At 40.6% G+C, this 18,805-nt stretch overlaps 1 protein-coding gene across 2 annotated transcripts in view; it reads left to right on the top strand.

The window, feature by feature from the left end:
• Positions 1-917: 917 nt before the first annotated feature.
• Positions 918-18,805, top strand: part of LOC138799135 (hematopoietic lineage cell-specific protein-like) — a 32,698-nt gene continuing 14,810 nt past the window's right edge. The window contains exons 1-7 of one of the 2 annotated variants that reach the window (XM_069979950.1): positions 918-1,014; positions 6,291-6,374; positions 9,248-9,321; positions 10,092-10,221; positions 13,232-13,342; positions 14,692-14,746; positions 18,632-18,687. In XM_069979950.1, coding sequence (XP_069836051.1) covers positions 6,291-6,374; positions 9,248-9,321; positions 10,092-10,221; positions 13,232-13,342; positions 14,692-14,746; positions 18,632-18,687 — 510 coding nt within the window. In that variant the 5' untranslated portion in view covers positions 918-1,014. Of the gene's footprint in view, positions 1,015-3,157; positions 3,260-6,290; positions 6,375-9,247; positions 9,322-10,091; positions 10,222-13,231; positions 13,343-14,691; positions 14,747-18,631; positions 18,688-18,805 lie in introns of those variants that run through there. The other variant, XM_069979958.1, reaches the window with a different exon arrangement.

The following is an 18,805-nucleotide window of genomic DNA, read 5'->3' as shown; positions in this document are numbered from 1 at the left end:
AAGTAAGGCATAATCTGATGATATATACATGTACATGTTAAAATTCTTTGATTCACTAGATGGTGCTATTTGGTATGATTCACTGAAACAGAATTTAAAAAAGCAAGTATTCTGATTTGTTGTAGCAAATACAACATATATTTTATAAGCTGTGTGTTCTTTATTTAATAAAATGCTGCAGTAAGGAAATAGAATCAGGGCAAGTTCACATTTTTTATTCCTATGCCTTGGATTTGGCAAGTCTTAGTTGCATACCCAATGCAGTTTCCACGTGAAAACCCGTCACTAGGTGATGACTTTTTTTCTGTATACATGGTTTAAAGTTCCTTTAGGAAAACCTATAGCGCAGCATCTCATTGAACATAATAGGAATTCATATTGGAGCAGATTTTGGCCTTTTAAGTGTACACCACCACTGGTTTAGCTCATTTTTTATGTCTTTGTTTCAAACTGTCTCAAAGGAGTTAGGGTATGTGCACACTACGGAATCCCGACGGAAAATCCGTTACAGATTCCGCAGCCCGCATTCGGTCGCAGACTCTAGTGGCCGCGCTTTTCTGCCCGTGTCATAGACTCCATGGCGTATTCTGCCATACATCCAAAGAATGAACCTGTGCACGTACCTTTATCCAGGATTAAAAAAATGCACCCTTACTTTTTTGCAAAACAGTGCCACTCCTGGCACCAGGTTGTGTGTGGTATTACAATTCAACTGTATTCACTTTACTGGGGAAAAAAAAAAGCTGCAAACCCACACGCAGACGGAGGACAAGAGTGGTGCTATTTCTGGAAGAAAAAAAATGCGTTTTTCTAAGCCTGGGTAACCGCTTTGGCTTGAATGGCTTGAACTTTGCTACAGAGTACTTTCTGTTTTTTTTCTAACATGCGTATTTGTACTCTGACCCGGCTCTATTGCACTCTACTGCAAGGTCTGAGTACAAACAGGTACACACATTCAGAAAATGACCCAAATGTAGTCACTAGCTGGAGAGGAGGACTTCACTACACCACCAGGTAATACTCTAGGATACTACCTTGGCAGGGTATGTGCACACTGCTGAAAAATGACGGAAACTGTTGCATAATCCGCCGCTCGCGCTCAGTCACGGACTGCGGCGGACTAACGCCTGATTTTTTTTCCTTTATGTATGCACTAATGACCATTTTTTGTCTGAAAACAATAGAATACGTTATTATAAGATAATCTGATGATTTTTACCCAATTAACTATAATTAACTATAAAAACACAGTCTAACTTTGAACTCAAATGGGTTTTCCGGGACTTGTATATTAATGGCTTATACTCAGAATAAGCAGTCAATGTCAGATTGGTAGGGTGCCGTCACTGATCAGCTATTTGCCAGAACCATGGCACCTGCGTATACAGAGGGCAGAGCTGGAAGAAGAACCTTCCAAAAGAAAAACTTTTTTTCTTTCCCTTTTTATGCTCATAGCAACCAATCAGCGTTCACTTCCTAAATGATCTTGTAAAATAAGATTAAAGTGTCACTGTCGAAATCAATAGTACAGGCGATTTTTAGAAACTTTATAAATGGGTTTATTAGGCAAATATGCCATTATCTGCATTCAAAAAGACTTTCCCCAGGTCCCCCCCTCCCTCCTCTCTCTCATTCACTGCTCATTATCAGGAAATCACGTCTTGTTGCATCAGACGTGCCCCTGTCTGTTCTATGGAGAGGGGAGGGGGGAGATTAGTCGGCAACAGAGAACAGAGGATTACACAGCTGTGTGAAAGCTGTATTCAGAGGTCAGAGAGGTCAGTGCTGACCTCTGAGGAGATAGCCTGGTGATGTAGCTGTAAATTAACTCTTTGGTGCCTCATCTCCCTCCACCCCTCCCCACTCCATAAGAGAACCATGAAGACGGGGGGAGAGCTTCAAACTGCTTTCTCATAATAAAAATGCATTTTTCAGCTAAAAAAAACAATTTCAAAGTTTCTTAAAATCGCCTGTGCTATTAATTTCTGCACAAAAAATAAATAAATAAACAACAGGTACACTTTAATAAGGCTTATAAGGGCCCCAACTGGTGGCTGTATAGGTTTACTGCATCTCCTATTGAAGTGAATACTCCTGTTAACACATACAGTACAACAAGGGTTTGAATCATCTAAGAAAGACACAGCAGCCTCCCCAAAAATTTGCCGAGCAATAATGACCCTAAGTAACAAAAGCGCATTTTACATGTTTTGTCATTGCTTTGTGTAAACTATACACAAATATTGATCAATGGTGGGCATACTAATCAGGAGATGATCGGACTAGCGTATGCTCAAGGCTGATCCTTTAGCATTTGAAAACCAGTGGCTGAATAAGTTGGATGCAGCCCAAGGGAGTTGGGGGGAAACATGGATACATGGATACATCAGTATTTAAATGCCGAATGATGCTCGAGCTTCAATCCTCTCTAGTTAAGATACAACTACAGTATTGGACAATTTCTTTTATTTTTATTTTAGTATTTAGTTGGGTATTAATATTATCTAAGAGGGGTATTTCCAACAAACAAACTGCATGACCTATGTGTATGCCACGTGTTCATGGTTTGTAGTTATCAATAACAGGGTTGGACAACAAATGTAAGTGCCATTGTTTCAGAGTGGCATCCATTCAATACCACCTTTCCTCACAAGTCAGCTTTACTAAAATAGTATTTGAAGGACTAACATGCAGTCTGGGATGGTGGTTCCTGTTTGCTGGGGGAGCAGCACTAAAATGTAAATGTTCACACACGACAGATTTTCTGTTGTGACTGTCCCATTTATTTGAATAGAGCTTGCAAAAAATAATTAAATAGCAGGTTGTCCATGCTACTGAAATAACCCATTGGTTAATGGGGGTCCATGAGCTGAGATCCCACAGATGGACCTGGGGTGCTTGGCATAAAAGAATACCTTTTCGAGTAGCTGCATGCATTTCAGTGGGCTGTCTGGTAAAAGGCTAGTTTTTACTGGATACAGTTTGTTAGATATTTCAGTGGGTTGTGCTCATAATAAGGGACATGAACATGTATGGGGGAAGTGTTCAATGATTTTGTACACTGAAAAAAGAAACCACAGAGAAGGAAGTGAATTTTTACAGCCATTTCACGTAAGAAAGGAACTATGACAGCAGGAAATCTATAAAGACGGAACAGGCAACCACCTACATATCATAAAAGGAAAGAAACGTAACTATTGCATACTAACAAGAGAAAATTTCATATAAAAGGAACGAGACAAAATTGCAGGTGAACGCGGTAAGTAATTGTCACTCTGTATACCTGTTTTCCTTCCTTGTATACTATAGCAAGTGCACAGATAGCGATAGCAATGTCATTAGGAGGGGCCAGTGACAATGGCAGATGAAGTCCTGTATGTTCTCAAAAATAATACCTGCTCTTTTTGTCATTTGTAGCAATGCAAATGCTCCTTAATGCTGAATATTAACAAAGAATAGACATAATGGTGTCCAGTCAATATCATAAAATTCAGCAAGAAAAAAAATCTATGAAATCTTAAGTCTCTGGAAATGACCACCGCTCTGTCGCACCACAGTGTTTTTTCATTAAAGGGAACATGACATCAGTTTTTACAGACTCCCTTAGTACAACCATCTACAATGTGCTACAGTTTAAACACCAGCTGTGAACAGGCCGAAGATTCATCTGCTGGCATCTCCCCACTGGGCTGGGCTCGATTGAATGGTCTCTCACTGTATACAAACTAGAGATATGTCAAATGGTTTGATCGGTTGGGGTCTGGGTGCTCAAACCCCCAGCGATCTCTGGATCCAGCTAGGAAAAGTGTGTTCTCTGCCTGATCTGTACTCCTGACAGGAGACTTCTGTAGAAATGTATGGGAAAGTCTACTGCAGTGACGCAGGAAGAGAAGCGCTCAGCCGCACAATTCTCTCTGCTGGTTCTGCAGATCAGTGGGGGCTCTGAACACCAGACCTCAACCGATTTAAACTTTTGTATTGCTATAGCAATGGAGTTTCATGTTCTATAGCATTGAACATAAGTGCTGGAGTAAGCCATCAGAAACATCAAGTATAATAATGGCTAAATATGCAGCACAAACTTTAGATGACCATATTCTATTAAAGTAGCCAGCTCTGTTATCCATACTAGTTATTGGTCGCAAAGGCTTGTAAAAAATCATGAAAATAGTTCACACTGGGTTCACACTACATATATTTCAGTCAGTATTGTGGTCCTCATATTGCAACCAAAACCAGGAGTGGATTAAAAACACAGAAAGGCTCTGTTCACACAATGCTGAAATTGAGTGGATGGCCGCCATTTAATGGCTGTTATTTGCTGTTATTTTAAAACAACGGCTGTTATATTGAAATAATGGCAGTTATTTACTGTTATATGGTGGCCATCCACTCAATTTCAACATTGTGTGGACAGATCCTTTCTGTGTTTTTAATCCACTCCTGGTTTTGGTTGCAATGTGAGGACCACAATACTGACTGAAATATAAGTAGTGTGAACCCAGCCTCACCATGCAGCACTGAGCTAGCAATATAGGCTTGGACAGAAACAGACATTTTCTGTTATCTGGCCCTGTCTGGACATCATCTGCCGCTCTGGCCATTGTTATAAGATATTGTGTTATATGATGAAGTGCAACAGAATGGCAAACAACTCCAATACTCATACTGTACATTCAGTATATGAAATTATAAGCCTCTTTTCCGTCCATATAAGATCCTTGGTGGCTGATTTTGTGAGATGACTCATTTCCTGACCTGTGTAAAACTCAGTTATATGCAGCTTTTTAAAGCCCTTCCTTTTACAATGGTAGTTACGGCTATGGAGCAAGGGTCACACCATTATATTACAGGTTTTGCATTATTTAGGGCCCATGCTTGAGTTTGTACTATATCATGGAAACAGACAGCCTGCTGTATGTCATTTGTGTTTTATCCATTATCAATGAATGGACATAATGACTGCCATTTGAATCCATTCCTATAGAATACCTTTGTTATACTATTATAACACTGAGACTATATGCTGTGAAAGGAACATTGTGTAGAACTAGAACAAACCAGTTTCCTAAGCTCCCACAGGTTATGTGCTATGCTATATAAGGAGACAGTATTTGCTCAGAACTTCCTCTTACAGGCTGCATGGTATATTTGCTGAAGTCCCAGGGTTTGTTACTTGCAGCATTTGCACTGTCCACACGGTATCAGATAAAAGCCTGGGCATGCAGCAGCCAATACATTGAAAAGGGGGTCCTTGGCCTGCATAGGAAAGAACGAACCTTGGTGAAAAGATGAACATTGTACGCTTATATTAACTATACTAAAACCTGTGGCAAAAATACCATACTATACACAAATATCAGAACCACACAGTTCCTTAAAAAATGTTTCTGCGGCAGGGACATGTGGCTAGTACCTGGTTAAAAAACATTCTGGACTGTGAAGGTTATATACATACCTTACAATATTACATTGATCGACCATAATGTGGACAATCACTTGTCGTTGGAATTGTTCATATGAACAATCTCACCAACAACATGCCAGACTAAAGTGGCAGATAAAGAGGACCTAATCTAACCCATCTAAGTATTAACTGATTTATTAACATCTACTGTATTTTGGAGGGTTGGCCAAACGTCTTCTTCAAAAAACACAATAGGGTAATTTTTTAAAGGGTGTAAAATTCATTTTATCACAGCTAAAGTTGAGCTGTGATTGGTTTCTGTGGGCAGTTTGCACCAGTCTAAATTTATTAAAGTCCTTTAATAAATCTGGGCCAATGAGCCTACACAAACTGGGCAATGGTTGATAATACTATACACTTGTGTTTCCATGGACCACAGCTAAACAGATCCAGCCTGGCTGGGCACTTTTTTGCAGACATCGGTCTACCCTTGGCCATCATGAACATTTCTTCCCATGTAATTTTCAATTGATTGATTGATTGAAATTTACAAGTTCGTCTGACTTATTTCATGTGTATATCCAGATTTTTATTATTTACAATTACAGAAATTATTTTAGAAGTTTGTACTGTTTCCATTGTGGTACAGTAAAATCTAGTCTTCTCTTGGCAGAGCTTCATGTTGATTGTCATTCGTTTAGGATTTACTTTTAGTATTCACTGTTTATATCAAATATAACTTGTTTCCATTGTTTTTGAGATGGCATTGTTGTCTATATCCAATGATAAGTGCCAATAGTTTATCTACAGGAACCATCTATTATGGAGGCTTACATGACCTCAGCATTCACTTCTGAACCCATATTATTTTTAAATACTATAGATGTGGAAAGCGGCCGTGGGACACAACGTAGCAGCAACTGACGTTGCAGGAGGTGATGACTGGGAAACTGATCCAGATTTTGTGGTGAGTTTTACGACTTTATTATCTGCAAACTTTTACTATATTGCAGGGCAACCCGATGGCAATAATTTGTAATTATAGCAACCATTCAGAAATGAGTATGCCTCTGCCTTCTAGAAATAACACAAGAGCAAAAGCAAATATTAAAAGTAAATATAATTGTCCAGTTGTCCCTTCTAAGACTATAGTCACGTTGCCTTCTACTGTTTCATCTGGGAACTATCGTAACCTATGCACCAGTTATAAAGGACAATGCAATTGTAAAGGCCTGACATATGCCACTGTATATCATAAGATGGCATGTCATACATTGACTCTATGTTTACAAAAGCACAACAATATATATGTTGCAGTGAAATTATAGAATTCAGGGATTTGATCAAAATCGCGGGAAATTATGGAATGGCCAAGCCAGGGAAATGATGGAATGAACGAGTCAGGAGTCACCAGGGTCTATATTTATTAAGTAACATGACAATAGTCATTAAAACGAAAAAAAAAAAAAAAAATTAAAAACTAATTACCAAGGAAACGGGTAGCTTAAACAGGTAGCTAAGCTGATCCTTTTTAGGGAGCAAAATTCATCATCACGCAGCACACGGGACCGGAGGCGGACAGGGGAGATGAGCCAGGAGCAGAAGCCATCCTCACATAGCACACAGGACCGGAGGTGGACAGGGGAGCAGAGCCGGGAGCAGGAGGCATTATCACACAGCACATGGGACCAGAGGAAGACAGGGGAGCAGAGACGGGAGCAGGAGGCATTATCACACAGCACATGGGACCAGAGGAAGACAGGGGAACAGAGACGGGAGCAGGAGGCATTATCAAGCTGCACACGGGACCGGAGGCGGACAGGGGAGCACAGTAGGGAGCAGGAGGCATTATCACGCAGCACACAGGACCGGAGGCGGACAGGGGAGCAGAGCCAGGAGCAGAAGGCATCATCTTGCAGCACACGGGACCTGAGGCGGACAGGGGAGCAGAGCGGAGAGCAGGAGGCATCATCAAGCAGCACACGGGACCGGAGGCGGACAGGGGAGCAGGAGGCATCATCAAGCAGCACACGGGACCGGAGGCGGACAGGGGAGCAGAGCAGGGAGCAATAGGCATCATCACACAGTACATGGGACCGGAGGCGGACAGGGGAGCAGAGCGGGGAGCAGGAGGCATTATCACGCAGCACAACGGACTGGAGGCGGACAGGGGAGCAGAGCCAGGAACAGGAGGCATCATCACGCAGCACACAGGACCGGAGGCGGACAGGGGAGCAGAGCGGGGAGCAGGAGGCATTATCACACAGCACACAGGACCGGAGGCGGACAGGGGAGCAGAGCGGGGAGCAGGAGGCATTATCACGCAGCACACGGGACCGGAGGCGGACAGGGGAGCAGAGCAGGTAGCAGGAGGCATTATCACACAGCACATGGGACCGGAGGCGGACAGGGGAGCAGAGCCAGGAACAGGAGGCATCATCAAGCAGCACACAGGACCGGAGGCGGACAGGGGAGCAGAGCGGGGAGCAGGAGGCATTATTACACAGCACACAGGACCGGAGGCGGACAGGGGAGCAGAGCCAGGAACAGGAGGCATCATCAAGCAGCACACAGGACCGGAGGCGGACAGGGGAGCAGAGCGGGGAGCAGGAGGCATTATTACACAGCACACAGGACTGGAGGTGGACAGGGGAGCAGAGCCAGGAGCAGGAGGCATCAGCAGCCGCATCACACAGCAAATGGGGAACAGGAGGTATGTTGCAGGGGAAATGATAAAAATCCATTCCATCATTTCCCTGAAAGGGGTCAGTGATTTGATCAAATCACTGACTTTGTTCAGGGAATGATGGAAGGGCTTGGCCATTCCATCATTTCCCGGAATTTGATCAAATCACTAGTGATTTGATCAAATCCCTGATTCTATCATTTTACTGCAACATATATATATACAGTATATATATAATTTGTGCAGGCTTAAAGAACATTGCCCACAACATGTTCCATTTACATTGGGAGATGAGCGGCTACTTTTGATACAAAAGATGGTTCAATGAAGGTTCCTGTGCAAGTGTAGAGTCCTCAGTGTAGAGTGGTTTACAATATTCCAGATACTCTTTTGACTTTTATATGTAAGAACTGTCTTTTGCTATGTTCACAAAACGTTAAAAATGCAGCTGCTTTTGCAATTTAAAATAACGTCCGTTTTTGCCACTATTTAACTGACTGCAATGCAGTGCAGTCAATGAGAAGATGGATGTCCAATGTATTGAATAACGGACATTATCACCGTGGATGTCAAAATAATGATCATGATAATTATTTTCGGACGTCTTTTGCAAACAGCGGATGTTTTTTATTAGTTGTTCACACTCATTTTTTCTTTTGCTACCCTTCTTTCTCAGTTTTAACTATTAAATTCAATGGACTTTTAAATTAAGCCGCACCCAAAGGCCAATTAGTAACCCAAACTAGAATAATGTACCAACAGCCATCATTGCACTAAGGGAAGGCCATAAAGCTAAATGACGTCCATTATTTTGGACTCAAAATGATGGACATCAATTTAAATGGACCTGAAAAATGCTGTGTGAACATAGCCTTTATCTGTATTAGTTACACTTCATTTTGCAACATCATTCACATGTATACTTTAGCTGACAAAATGTCCGATGTATACCTTAGATGGCACTGGGTTCAAGTCATCATACATAGAATCACATGTTAAAAAACATATACTGTACAGTATATATTTTTTTACTTCTCTATCATAAAAATATCTGTATCCTTATTAGCTATTGTCAGTTCAGTTGGTTATAGAGAGGGAAATGTAGGATAACTGAAGTTGTTTGCTCTAAGCTGATACAAATCTTTTCTCCACAGAATGATATAACAGAAGAAGAGCAGCGATGGGGGGCAAAAACTGTACAAGGATCTGGTCGTCCACAGCACGTAGAGTGAGTCTTATGTATCTCATCAACTGATTAAAGGAGTTCTCCAAGCTTAGAAAACATGGCCTCCTTCTTTCAGAAACACAACCAGTCTTTTCTCCAGTTTGGGTGTGGGTTTTGCAGCATAGTTCTATTGAATTGAATGGAGCTGAATCGTAATACCACGCACAACCTGAATAAATAACCCCAATAAAATCAATGTTATCAGGTTCACCTTTATATTTTTAGTGGCAGCTGTGTCTGGTCTTACAATTTACTACAGCTTTGTCCTTCAAGTAAATGGGACTAATCTGCTATACCTGGCCCATGGTAAACAAAAGGGGGAAGAAGCTATTGTTCCTCCTCGTACGGCTGATCAGTGACAATAAAAATTATTATTATTATTGTTATTATTAATATTATTATTATTATGCTAGGTTTTTTTAAGCAAAGGCTAATAGTAACTAATAGGCAGATTCTCTTCTGTATAAGGCCCCGTTCCCACTGAGCAAAGCTAGCGGAATTCCGCGACGGAATTGTCCGCCGCGGAATGCCGTTAGCCTCCCGCTCATAATGGGACTCTATGGGAGGCGCGCGCTGCTGCTCTATACGCGCTGAAGAATGAACATGTTCATTCTTCAGCGCGGACAGGGCAGGAGCGCGCGCCTCCCATAGAGTCCCATTATGAGCGGGAGGCTAACGGCATTCCGCGGCGGACAATTCCGTCGCGGAATTCCGCTAGCTTTGCTCAGTGGGAACGGGGCCTAACACGTGCCTTACTCTTGTCTATTGAAAAGCATAAAGGCATTAAGAAGTAATGTGTCTAAAGAACATGAGCAACTGAAGCAGAAAGAATTTCAGCAGGGACCCAAAGCATCATATGGATATGGAGGAGAATTTGGAACCGAGAGAGACAGGATGGACAAGGTAATCTGCATTACACCCCCCCCCTCCCCCCTCTCTCTCTCTCTCTCTCTCTCTCTCTTTGTTGGTAAATTTGGAAGTATTATTACTATTGTACACACATTTATCAATTTAAAAAAAACGTCATCAAATAATTTAACTCAGTAACCTAATGACAGTGTACGACTTGTCAGTCATAAAGCATTCAGTTTCTGAGCTGGGCTGAAACCAGCTTACGTTTACTTAAAGTAATTCTAATAGGGTTTACCAGGAAATCTTTAAAGTGTGGATTTATCTGTGTCAGGCTTAACAGGACACTACACATGAATTACTATACAGTCATTCTGAACTAAGTCTTTGTTGTTGTAACTGTGAATATTTCATCAGGGTGTATTCTCCTTATGGAGCCGCAGGTTATTGTAAGGCATCCTATGTGCCATACCCTGTTATCTAATTTATGCCTCTCTCTCATATAAAGAAATATCCTTGTAATCTGACGTAAAAAAGAATGTCGGGCATTCCAGCAGAAAGATATCCACAAACATATACCACCAGGCCTTTCACTATACAGGAAGAAATTCTCAAAGTGATAGATAAATGACAAACTTTCCTCTCCACTGACACACTCAGTGGAGAAGAGCCCCCTCACTAAGGCAGTAAGGCTGGGTTCACATTACGTTCTTCCTGTTTAACATATCCGTTTTTATTTGGTTACTTTTAACGGACAGAAAAACGTGGTCAAACTTATTTTTGTGTATGTTAAAAACAATGCATCCGTTTCTATTCATTTTTTTTTTTAATGAAAGTCAATGGAAAAACGGATCCAAATGGATGGCATACAATTGCATCCATTTTTACATACTTTTTTTTCATAAAATGTATACGTTAAACGGATAGTAAAAATGCAGTGTGAACCCAGAGTTAAAAGAGTAATGCAAAGTTAAAGTGATACCATCACCCCCCCCCCTTACTGTTGCTTCATTTTATCAGTTAACAGTGTCACATGGGTGGAGCTTCACAGCAGTTGGGCCCCATCTCCTGTCTGAGGGAGAAGGCTCAACTGTCATAAAGCCCCGCCCAGGTGACACTGTCCACTGATAAAATGAAGCAATTTTAGAGCAGAAAGAATACACAGACAAGTTTTATACAGATGTATATCTAATGTGCAGCATCTAAGCTTGTGAATGGAGCAGGGAACCCGACATAGAGCAAAGGGCTGACAATATCACTTTAAACAGTTCGTGCTTTCTCTCCCATTGATCACCTGCAGGCGAACATTTTAAATTAATCCAAGTAACATCAACAATTAGTGTTGAGTGTTGGCGTTCGGCAAGGCTCTCCCAAACCAAACACTCGGCATTTGACTTCCGGCATCTGGAGATGTTGAATGTCGCCATAGGGAGTCCTGGAAAACATGAGCTATTTCCTTGTTTTCCTGTCGTCGTACAATTAGATGGAGCAGTAGAAACTTTCAATACCGCTAACCAGAACAAGTACACATATTAAAGCATTACTGTCACTTTAAAAACCTTTTAACACATAGACATGTTAAAAGTTTTGATCAGATGGGGGTTTTATCATTGGATAACCCCTTTGATGCTGCCGTACATTAAAAAAACATATGGAGAGAAAGATACATGGAACTGCATAAACATAACATGATTGTCACTTAGAGGTCATTTACTTGTATTACCTTATGCAAGGGCAAGGATGACTTAAAAAACATTGTCGTAGAATTTTCGTTGTTTAGACATAATTGCAGAGTGACCTATACCGTATGCAGTAGGGCTGGCATGGATTCCAGAACACCATGTCCAAGCTTGGAATGGCAATGTCACATATCATACTGTTCTGACTCCAATAGCAGCTGCTCTCCTAACCTTCTGCCACAGAGTGGATTGTTACTGTATATCACTATGTAGGTAGCAGCATATAATATTTACTAACTGAGAAAATAACTGATATTGCATCTTTTTTCATATATGAGTGTGGAAGTAAAGTTAACAAATGGAAGTTTCCCCATCTTTACAACTGAATTTCTTACTGTGCTTTGTGTTGATGTCTGACACCATTAACAAGTAACACGGCTGTGAGGACAGATCTGATTATGGCATATGCATAGCTACATCTGGGTTTCAAGTGCCCAAAGGAGGTTTACATAGGCTACCCTTTAAAAACACTTATGACAGGTCGACATCTGATGCACACTAATTTGAATAATAAGTTGCATTTTCCCGGTTCTTAAAAAAGTAGTGGCCATTCCCTATTATTCTTCACTGTTTCTATACCTCCAGTTCAGTATTAAAGACGCTGCCAGTGTATGTGTAGCCACTTGCCACCTTTCCATAAAGAACAATGTACTGGGTGTCTCATCTGTTTAGTCCCTTAAAACTCATGGCACTCTTGAATTGCATAAGTTGTGGTACATGTTGTAAAGTGAGTATTACACATAAGAAAATGTTGCAGCTTTTAACGTTTGATGCATTGGCTGTATAGTATGGTTTAATAGGGAAGGAATACTGATTAAGGCAAATGCTAGATATAACATAATATCATAGAAATCATTGTAGTAGACCATGTTATATGAGATAAAGCAGCCAGGGCATTGATCAGTGTCCTCACTCTGTTGACTTACACCGTCTGTCTTGGCAGTTTTTATCTGGCAGGTGGGTACAACATCCCTGTGGAGGGAACATGATGTATACAGGAGACTAGGGCCAGAATCACTGTTTCCTAGGTATAAAGGTACAAGTATAAAGGGCATGCAATGCAATTGTGTATGCCACTATATATTTATTGCCAACCACTGATGGAAGGAGTTCTATACCTTTTAGCTAATAGTAGTGAACTAATAAAGGAAATGTTATGTATAAATTAGACTATAATAATAGCAGTATGTTAAAGTGTAGTCTAAAGCTCTGACATCTCTGAGCACAGTTCCACGAGCTTGTCTGTACAGTTAGATTACTATGCTATAATACTGCTGATTGAGAATGACTGCTGGTGATTTACCTCTCATCCCCTCACATTGCAGAGTGCCCTGGGGCACGACTACAGGGCAGACGTAGAAAAGCATTCCTCTCAGATCGACGCCGCCAAAGGTTTTGGGGGGAAATATGGTGTACAGAAGGAGAGATGTGATAAGGTAAGGAAAAGCATGGTGGAGCAATAATACAGGGTACATGTAAAAGTTATAAGGATTTAGCCACAATAAACAATTGCTGAAAATATTTGCTTGCCGTAGTGGTATGGCTTTTATGGGTTCCACTCTGCAAACTAACAGGACTCAACATTGGCCTTCTGTAAGTAATTCTCACAGATTATACAGTATAATGATTCTATTGAACTTACTTAAAGGGTTTTTTAGGGACGTATGCATTAATGGTCTATCCTCAGGATAGATCATCAATATCAGATCAGTTAGGTGTAGATTTTTTGTTAGTTTATGCCTGTTTCCAGGCGCGGGAGGAGGCTACACCCATCAGATGAGCAGGGGCGCATTATGATAAATCCCCCCTCCATCCCCATTGTGTCTAAATGCATATTGGCCTTTTTTCCCCATTTATTTGATAGACATCCAGGATAGAAATTCTGGATAAAGACACCTATAGTAATTTACACTAAAATGAGAAAACACCCCCCCAAAAAACTGCCAAAAAAGCAGGAAAAACTGCTGGTAGTTTTTTAGGCATTTAATTTTTGTGGTCTTTTCTTTTTTTAACCCCCACAAATTCTATGCAAAATTTGTGTCAGAGGGAATCCTGAAGATGCAAGAAATGTCTTTAAAGGGAGTCTGTCAGGAATTTTGAGCCATCAAAATTGCTTACAGAAAACACATTGTATACATTGCATGACTTCTCAGAATCGATGACTGCACCCTCAGACACTGCACAAAGCATAACATAGTCTATGGCTGGGTTCATAAGAAATTTTTGGTCAGTATTTAGTCCTCAATTTAAAGCTAATTTTGGTCAGCATTTTTTACCAAAACCAGCAGTAAGCCTAGAAATACTGACCAAAACGAGGACTAAATACTTAATGCAAATGTACTTAATGCAAACCCCAGTGTAAAAATTGTGCCTGTAGTGTTTCACCTTTCCATTTTATCAATGGCAAAATTTATAGAAGTGTTCTTTTTAGTGATTTTGCGGCAAAAATTATGTTCTTTTACTGTGATTGTTATAGCACCATAAATGCCACGAAGGATAGCCCGTGGTATTTCCCTATTTATGTTCCAACACTCACAACCGAGTGGGACTTAAAGGGCTATGTATCAGGGTGGTTTGGTGATCTCCCCACTGGGGGGGCACCCCTTGGCAACCGTTTTTTCTTCTCTGGAGGGATATCTGGCTATTCCTGTGTTTTGAGACTCGCAACTGAGGCTCCACTGACCCCTTTTTTGGCATAGCCTTAAAGTGGCTGTTTTATTAGTAGTCATTGTGCCAACAGTAGTAGTTCTTATACGTAATATACATATATGTTATTTTGCTTTAGTCTGCCGTTGGATATGATTACAAGGCTCAAGTAGAAAAGCATTCATCACAACAAGGTAAGTGAAGCCAACATGTGGTAACCAAGGGGTGGAACTTGGAGGGCAGTGCGTTGCTGTACCACTGTGGCATTTGTCACAGTGCTTGAAGTGGTATATGCCCTCCCTGGGTCCCAGCCTGTTAAAGGTGAAGTTGTTATCCCTAATGTCCCTTGTAATGTGGTGCATTTTTGTAAGCACAGAGTCCACTTTTGATAGAAGATACCTGTACTTATGGTTCAGAGAATACAACCTCTTGCCAGAATAGATCACAGAGTGCCAGATCCAGGAATATGGGCCCCTGGCTAGGGCATCCAGATGGAGCTAATACTTCAAGATTACCTGAGGGAATTGGGCAATAGTCAATAGGGTACTTCGGCTTTAGTTGCAACTTAACCAACACACTGGGTATTGTTCCGGTCAGCAGAAGGACTTCTTGAAGAAAACTTGAATAGAGAATAGTGACCTCAGACATAGACAGATGGAGTCCATTTTTGTGGCAGTTACCACTGTAGGTTTTATCAGGCCATAATACTGTTGTAGATACTTGTGAGAAAAGACACAGCTTGTATCATACATTACTTACCACTACAGCTGCTAAGCTACAAACCAACCAGGAACTGACAAGGAGTTTTATACAGGAAGCTGGGACCAGTCTCCTATTGTTGGAAAACAAGGCATGACATCCCATTGGTTAGAACCTTTTAAAAGGTGTCCCTGATAGGCTGTGGGAGTGGGACATGGCTGCTAATCAATTGCTTAACATAATATCATAAAATACATTAACCCCCATAGACTAAATGTGCTAAAAATAATATAGAGAATGTTAACCCCCGTAGACTCAATGTGCTAAAAATAATATAGAGAATAATTAGTGGTGGAATCTTGTGGCCAAAAAGTAATAGTGCAATTTCATGAATAGAATATAGGAGTCCCATTCAATCAATACCTTTTTTTTTTTTTTTTTTTTTTTTTTTTATAAATCTTTATTTAAATATTTTATCTTTACTTACATTTCAAGACAAGAAAAACGCCATATCACAATATATTACAACAAAATTACCTCTCCCTCCCCCCCCCCCAAAAAAAAATAAAATAAATAATAAATAAAATAAGTATATAAAAGAGGCAAAATCCAAACCACAAATATTTACACTTTAAATATCTTCCATTTTTCTTTCTAAACATTATCCTCTCAGATTTTCTCTCTGCCATTGATTCCCATTACATAGACATTGAGTTGATCTTTCATTGGTCTATTCCTATACTCAATTACCATAACATTGTACAACCTACCAGAGACTGTTTTGGAGGGCCCCCCCCCATTCCCCTAATTACCCCCTACTAGTTATTTACCCATGATGTAACCTAGACAGCCCCAGAAAAGTAGAAAGAAGAGCACAGAAGAGAAGAACCCTCCTCTAATGAGAGAATCCCCCCACAAGTCAGGCCGGAGGACGGAAGGACATGGACCCACAGGGTTGTAAGGTCGAGTCAGGTCACCATTCTGACGCCAGGTACCCCTAGTCACTTGAAATACTCATTATAACAACTATTAAACTAAAAAACAACAAGTACATGTACGCATATATATAGGGGATCTTCACTCCGAGGCAGAAGTGCACGTATAATGAACCACTAAACCCCGTTGTTACTCCCCCTTAAATCACACTCCAGTTTATCGTTATGAACCTTAACTGATATCAATAATAGTAAACTCCCAGACTCAAGGGCATCACTTCAAGCCCCGATCCATATATAAAGAACCAAGGGCTCTCCGTATCACCCCTATTATGCTTTAACCGGAAGTTATTAACTGATATTAAAACTTACTCATTATTTAAATTTCTTAGGTAATCAAGCGTCATAGGTCCATGGCTCCTCCCATAGTATTCCGCTCGACCCCACGCCTCCAACTAGGCCACTACCAGCCCGTCCTCCTTACCCCCAAAGCGGGACCAGATCTCTGCTACACCCCTTGTCCCATCATTATGCTCTTTCGGGGGTCTCCGATCCAGTCTCCAGTTCACAATCACCAAATCCTTAAATCACTAGGCTTTACCTCTTTTCACAAAAAAAAAAATAAATAAAAAAAGAACTAAATTTATTTTTAAAGTAATCTCCCCTCACTCCCTCCCTCTCTCCCACCCTTTCTCCCACCCCTCCCCTATTCATCACTTATATCAATACCCTCCTCATTCATCCATACACCCTATGTTTTTTAAAATTCCTGAACTTTCTTACTTTTGTTTGCTTTTATTTGTTCAGCAATTATAACTCTATACATCTCCCTTCTCCACTCCCCTACTACCAAGGCCTGTGGTGATTTCCACTTCCGTAGGATGCACATCCTTGCTGCAAAAAGAGCTTTATGCAATACCTTTTTTTTTAACAGAATATTCTAATTTTGTTAAATCAGATAGCAGATATAGTCCGGGATCTTCACCAATCTCAATCTCTAGTTTGTCTTCTATCACACTTTTAATATTACTCCAATATCGGTGCAATTTCGGGCATCTCCACAATAAGTGTAACAAATCCCCACCTTCGCGATTACAACGATTACACACATCAGTTTGACGGAATTTCATTTGGTATAATTTTTTCGGTGTATAATGAGCTCTATAAATAATAAATAACTGTGAAATCTTGTGACTAGGTATTTCACTACACCACCTTTAAAGACATTCTCCCCAAAGACCCTGTGTTTTTGTACCAAAAAATTGTTTGATCCTCTGTACAGTTTATTGCATGTGCAACTTGCATATATCTATATAAGACCAATGTTATATCCCCATACTCGTATATGGTATAAGACCAATGGTATATCCCCATTCAATCAATACCTTAGTGCGGACTGAACTAAAGAGGAACACAGCCATGGCTGTGACACAAAAACCATGTTACTCTAATGGGGAAATTTGCAGGGGAAGATTACTTTTCATAGTACCACAAGCATAGCAGTATATGCTAAAATATATATTTTTACATTTAGGGGCAGATGTATCAATAACCAGCATTTTTTACACTACACTTATTTAAAAGTTTTCTTGGTGTGCTGCTGGGCAGCTGGCTAAAATATGTATGCCAGTTCAGAACCGATGTAGGTTTTTAGCCTATACTTTGGCTAATCCAGGCAGAAATATTGATAAATTGAGCATATGGGGAAGACATGCCTCCCCGCACACAATGCTAAACCCCCTTCCTGCCCATATGGCACACAAGGCACAAACTGTTAAAAAGTTGCACTTTTTTGTGTACAGGGAGTGCTTGCTCAAATATTTTTAACTTTCTATGTTTTCTATGCTTCTACAATATGTTTCTTCCTGCTGGTTAGTGCTAGGTGCAAAGCTTGATACGTCTGTGCATATAAACCTTAAAGGGGTTATCCAGCACTACAAAAACATGGCCACTTTTCCCCCTACTGTTGTCTCCAGTTCCGATGCAGTTTGCAATTAAGCTCCATTTACTTCAATGGAACTGAGTTTCAAAACCCCACCCAAACTGGAGACAAGAGCCATGTTTTTGTAGCGCTGGATAACCCCTTTAATGTGTTTACTTGGCTTTATGTGCATTGTAGCTGTGTACCAACTTGGGATTCATTTCACAACCTGTACTAGAACACATACTGTACATTTTAAGACAATTAAAAGTATTGGATAATTCACCATAAAATAATAAACACACGGAGGAAAACAGAAGTGATCTTTGGTCCATATAAATGCACTATAAATGCAGCCATAATTGTGAGGTACAGATAAAGAATGTGAACGGCTCCACATGAGAACACACTAGATAGCACTTGTTTGCTATGGAAATTCTACAACCTCACCTGTTTCCCACCCGCCAGCTGATAATCATGTATATCTACTATGTGGAATCAGAGCTTCATTGTTATCTACACAGATCATTCCAAAGGTTTTGGAGGACGTTTTGGGGTTCAGACTGAGCGCGTGGACAAGGTAATACAATGACACAAGACAAAAGTATTTACAGCTAGGGTGGACAGGGCCTATGGTTATTTATTGATAGAGAAAGGACAGCTGCACAGTAAGAAGTTATTGATGACTAAAGTTACAT

This window comes from Dendropsophus ebraccatus, chromosome 1, assembly GCF_027789765.1.
Source record: "Dendropsophus ebraccatus isolate aDenEbr1 chromosome 1, aDenEbr1.pat, whole genome shotgun sequence".
Classification (NCBI taxonomy): Eukaryota; Metazoa; Chordata; class Amphibia; order Anura; family Hylidae; genus Dendropsophus; species Dendropsophus ebraccatus.
This window is presented reverse-complemented; position numbering and strand designations above follow the sequence as displayed.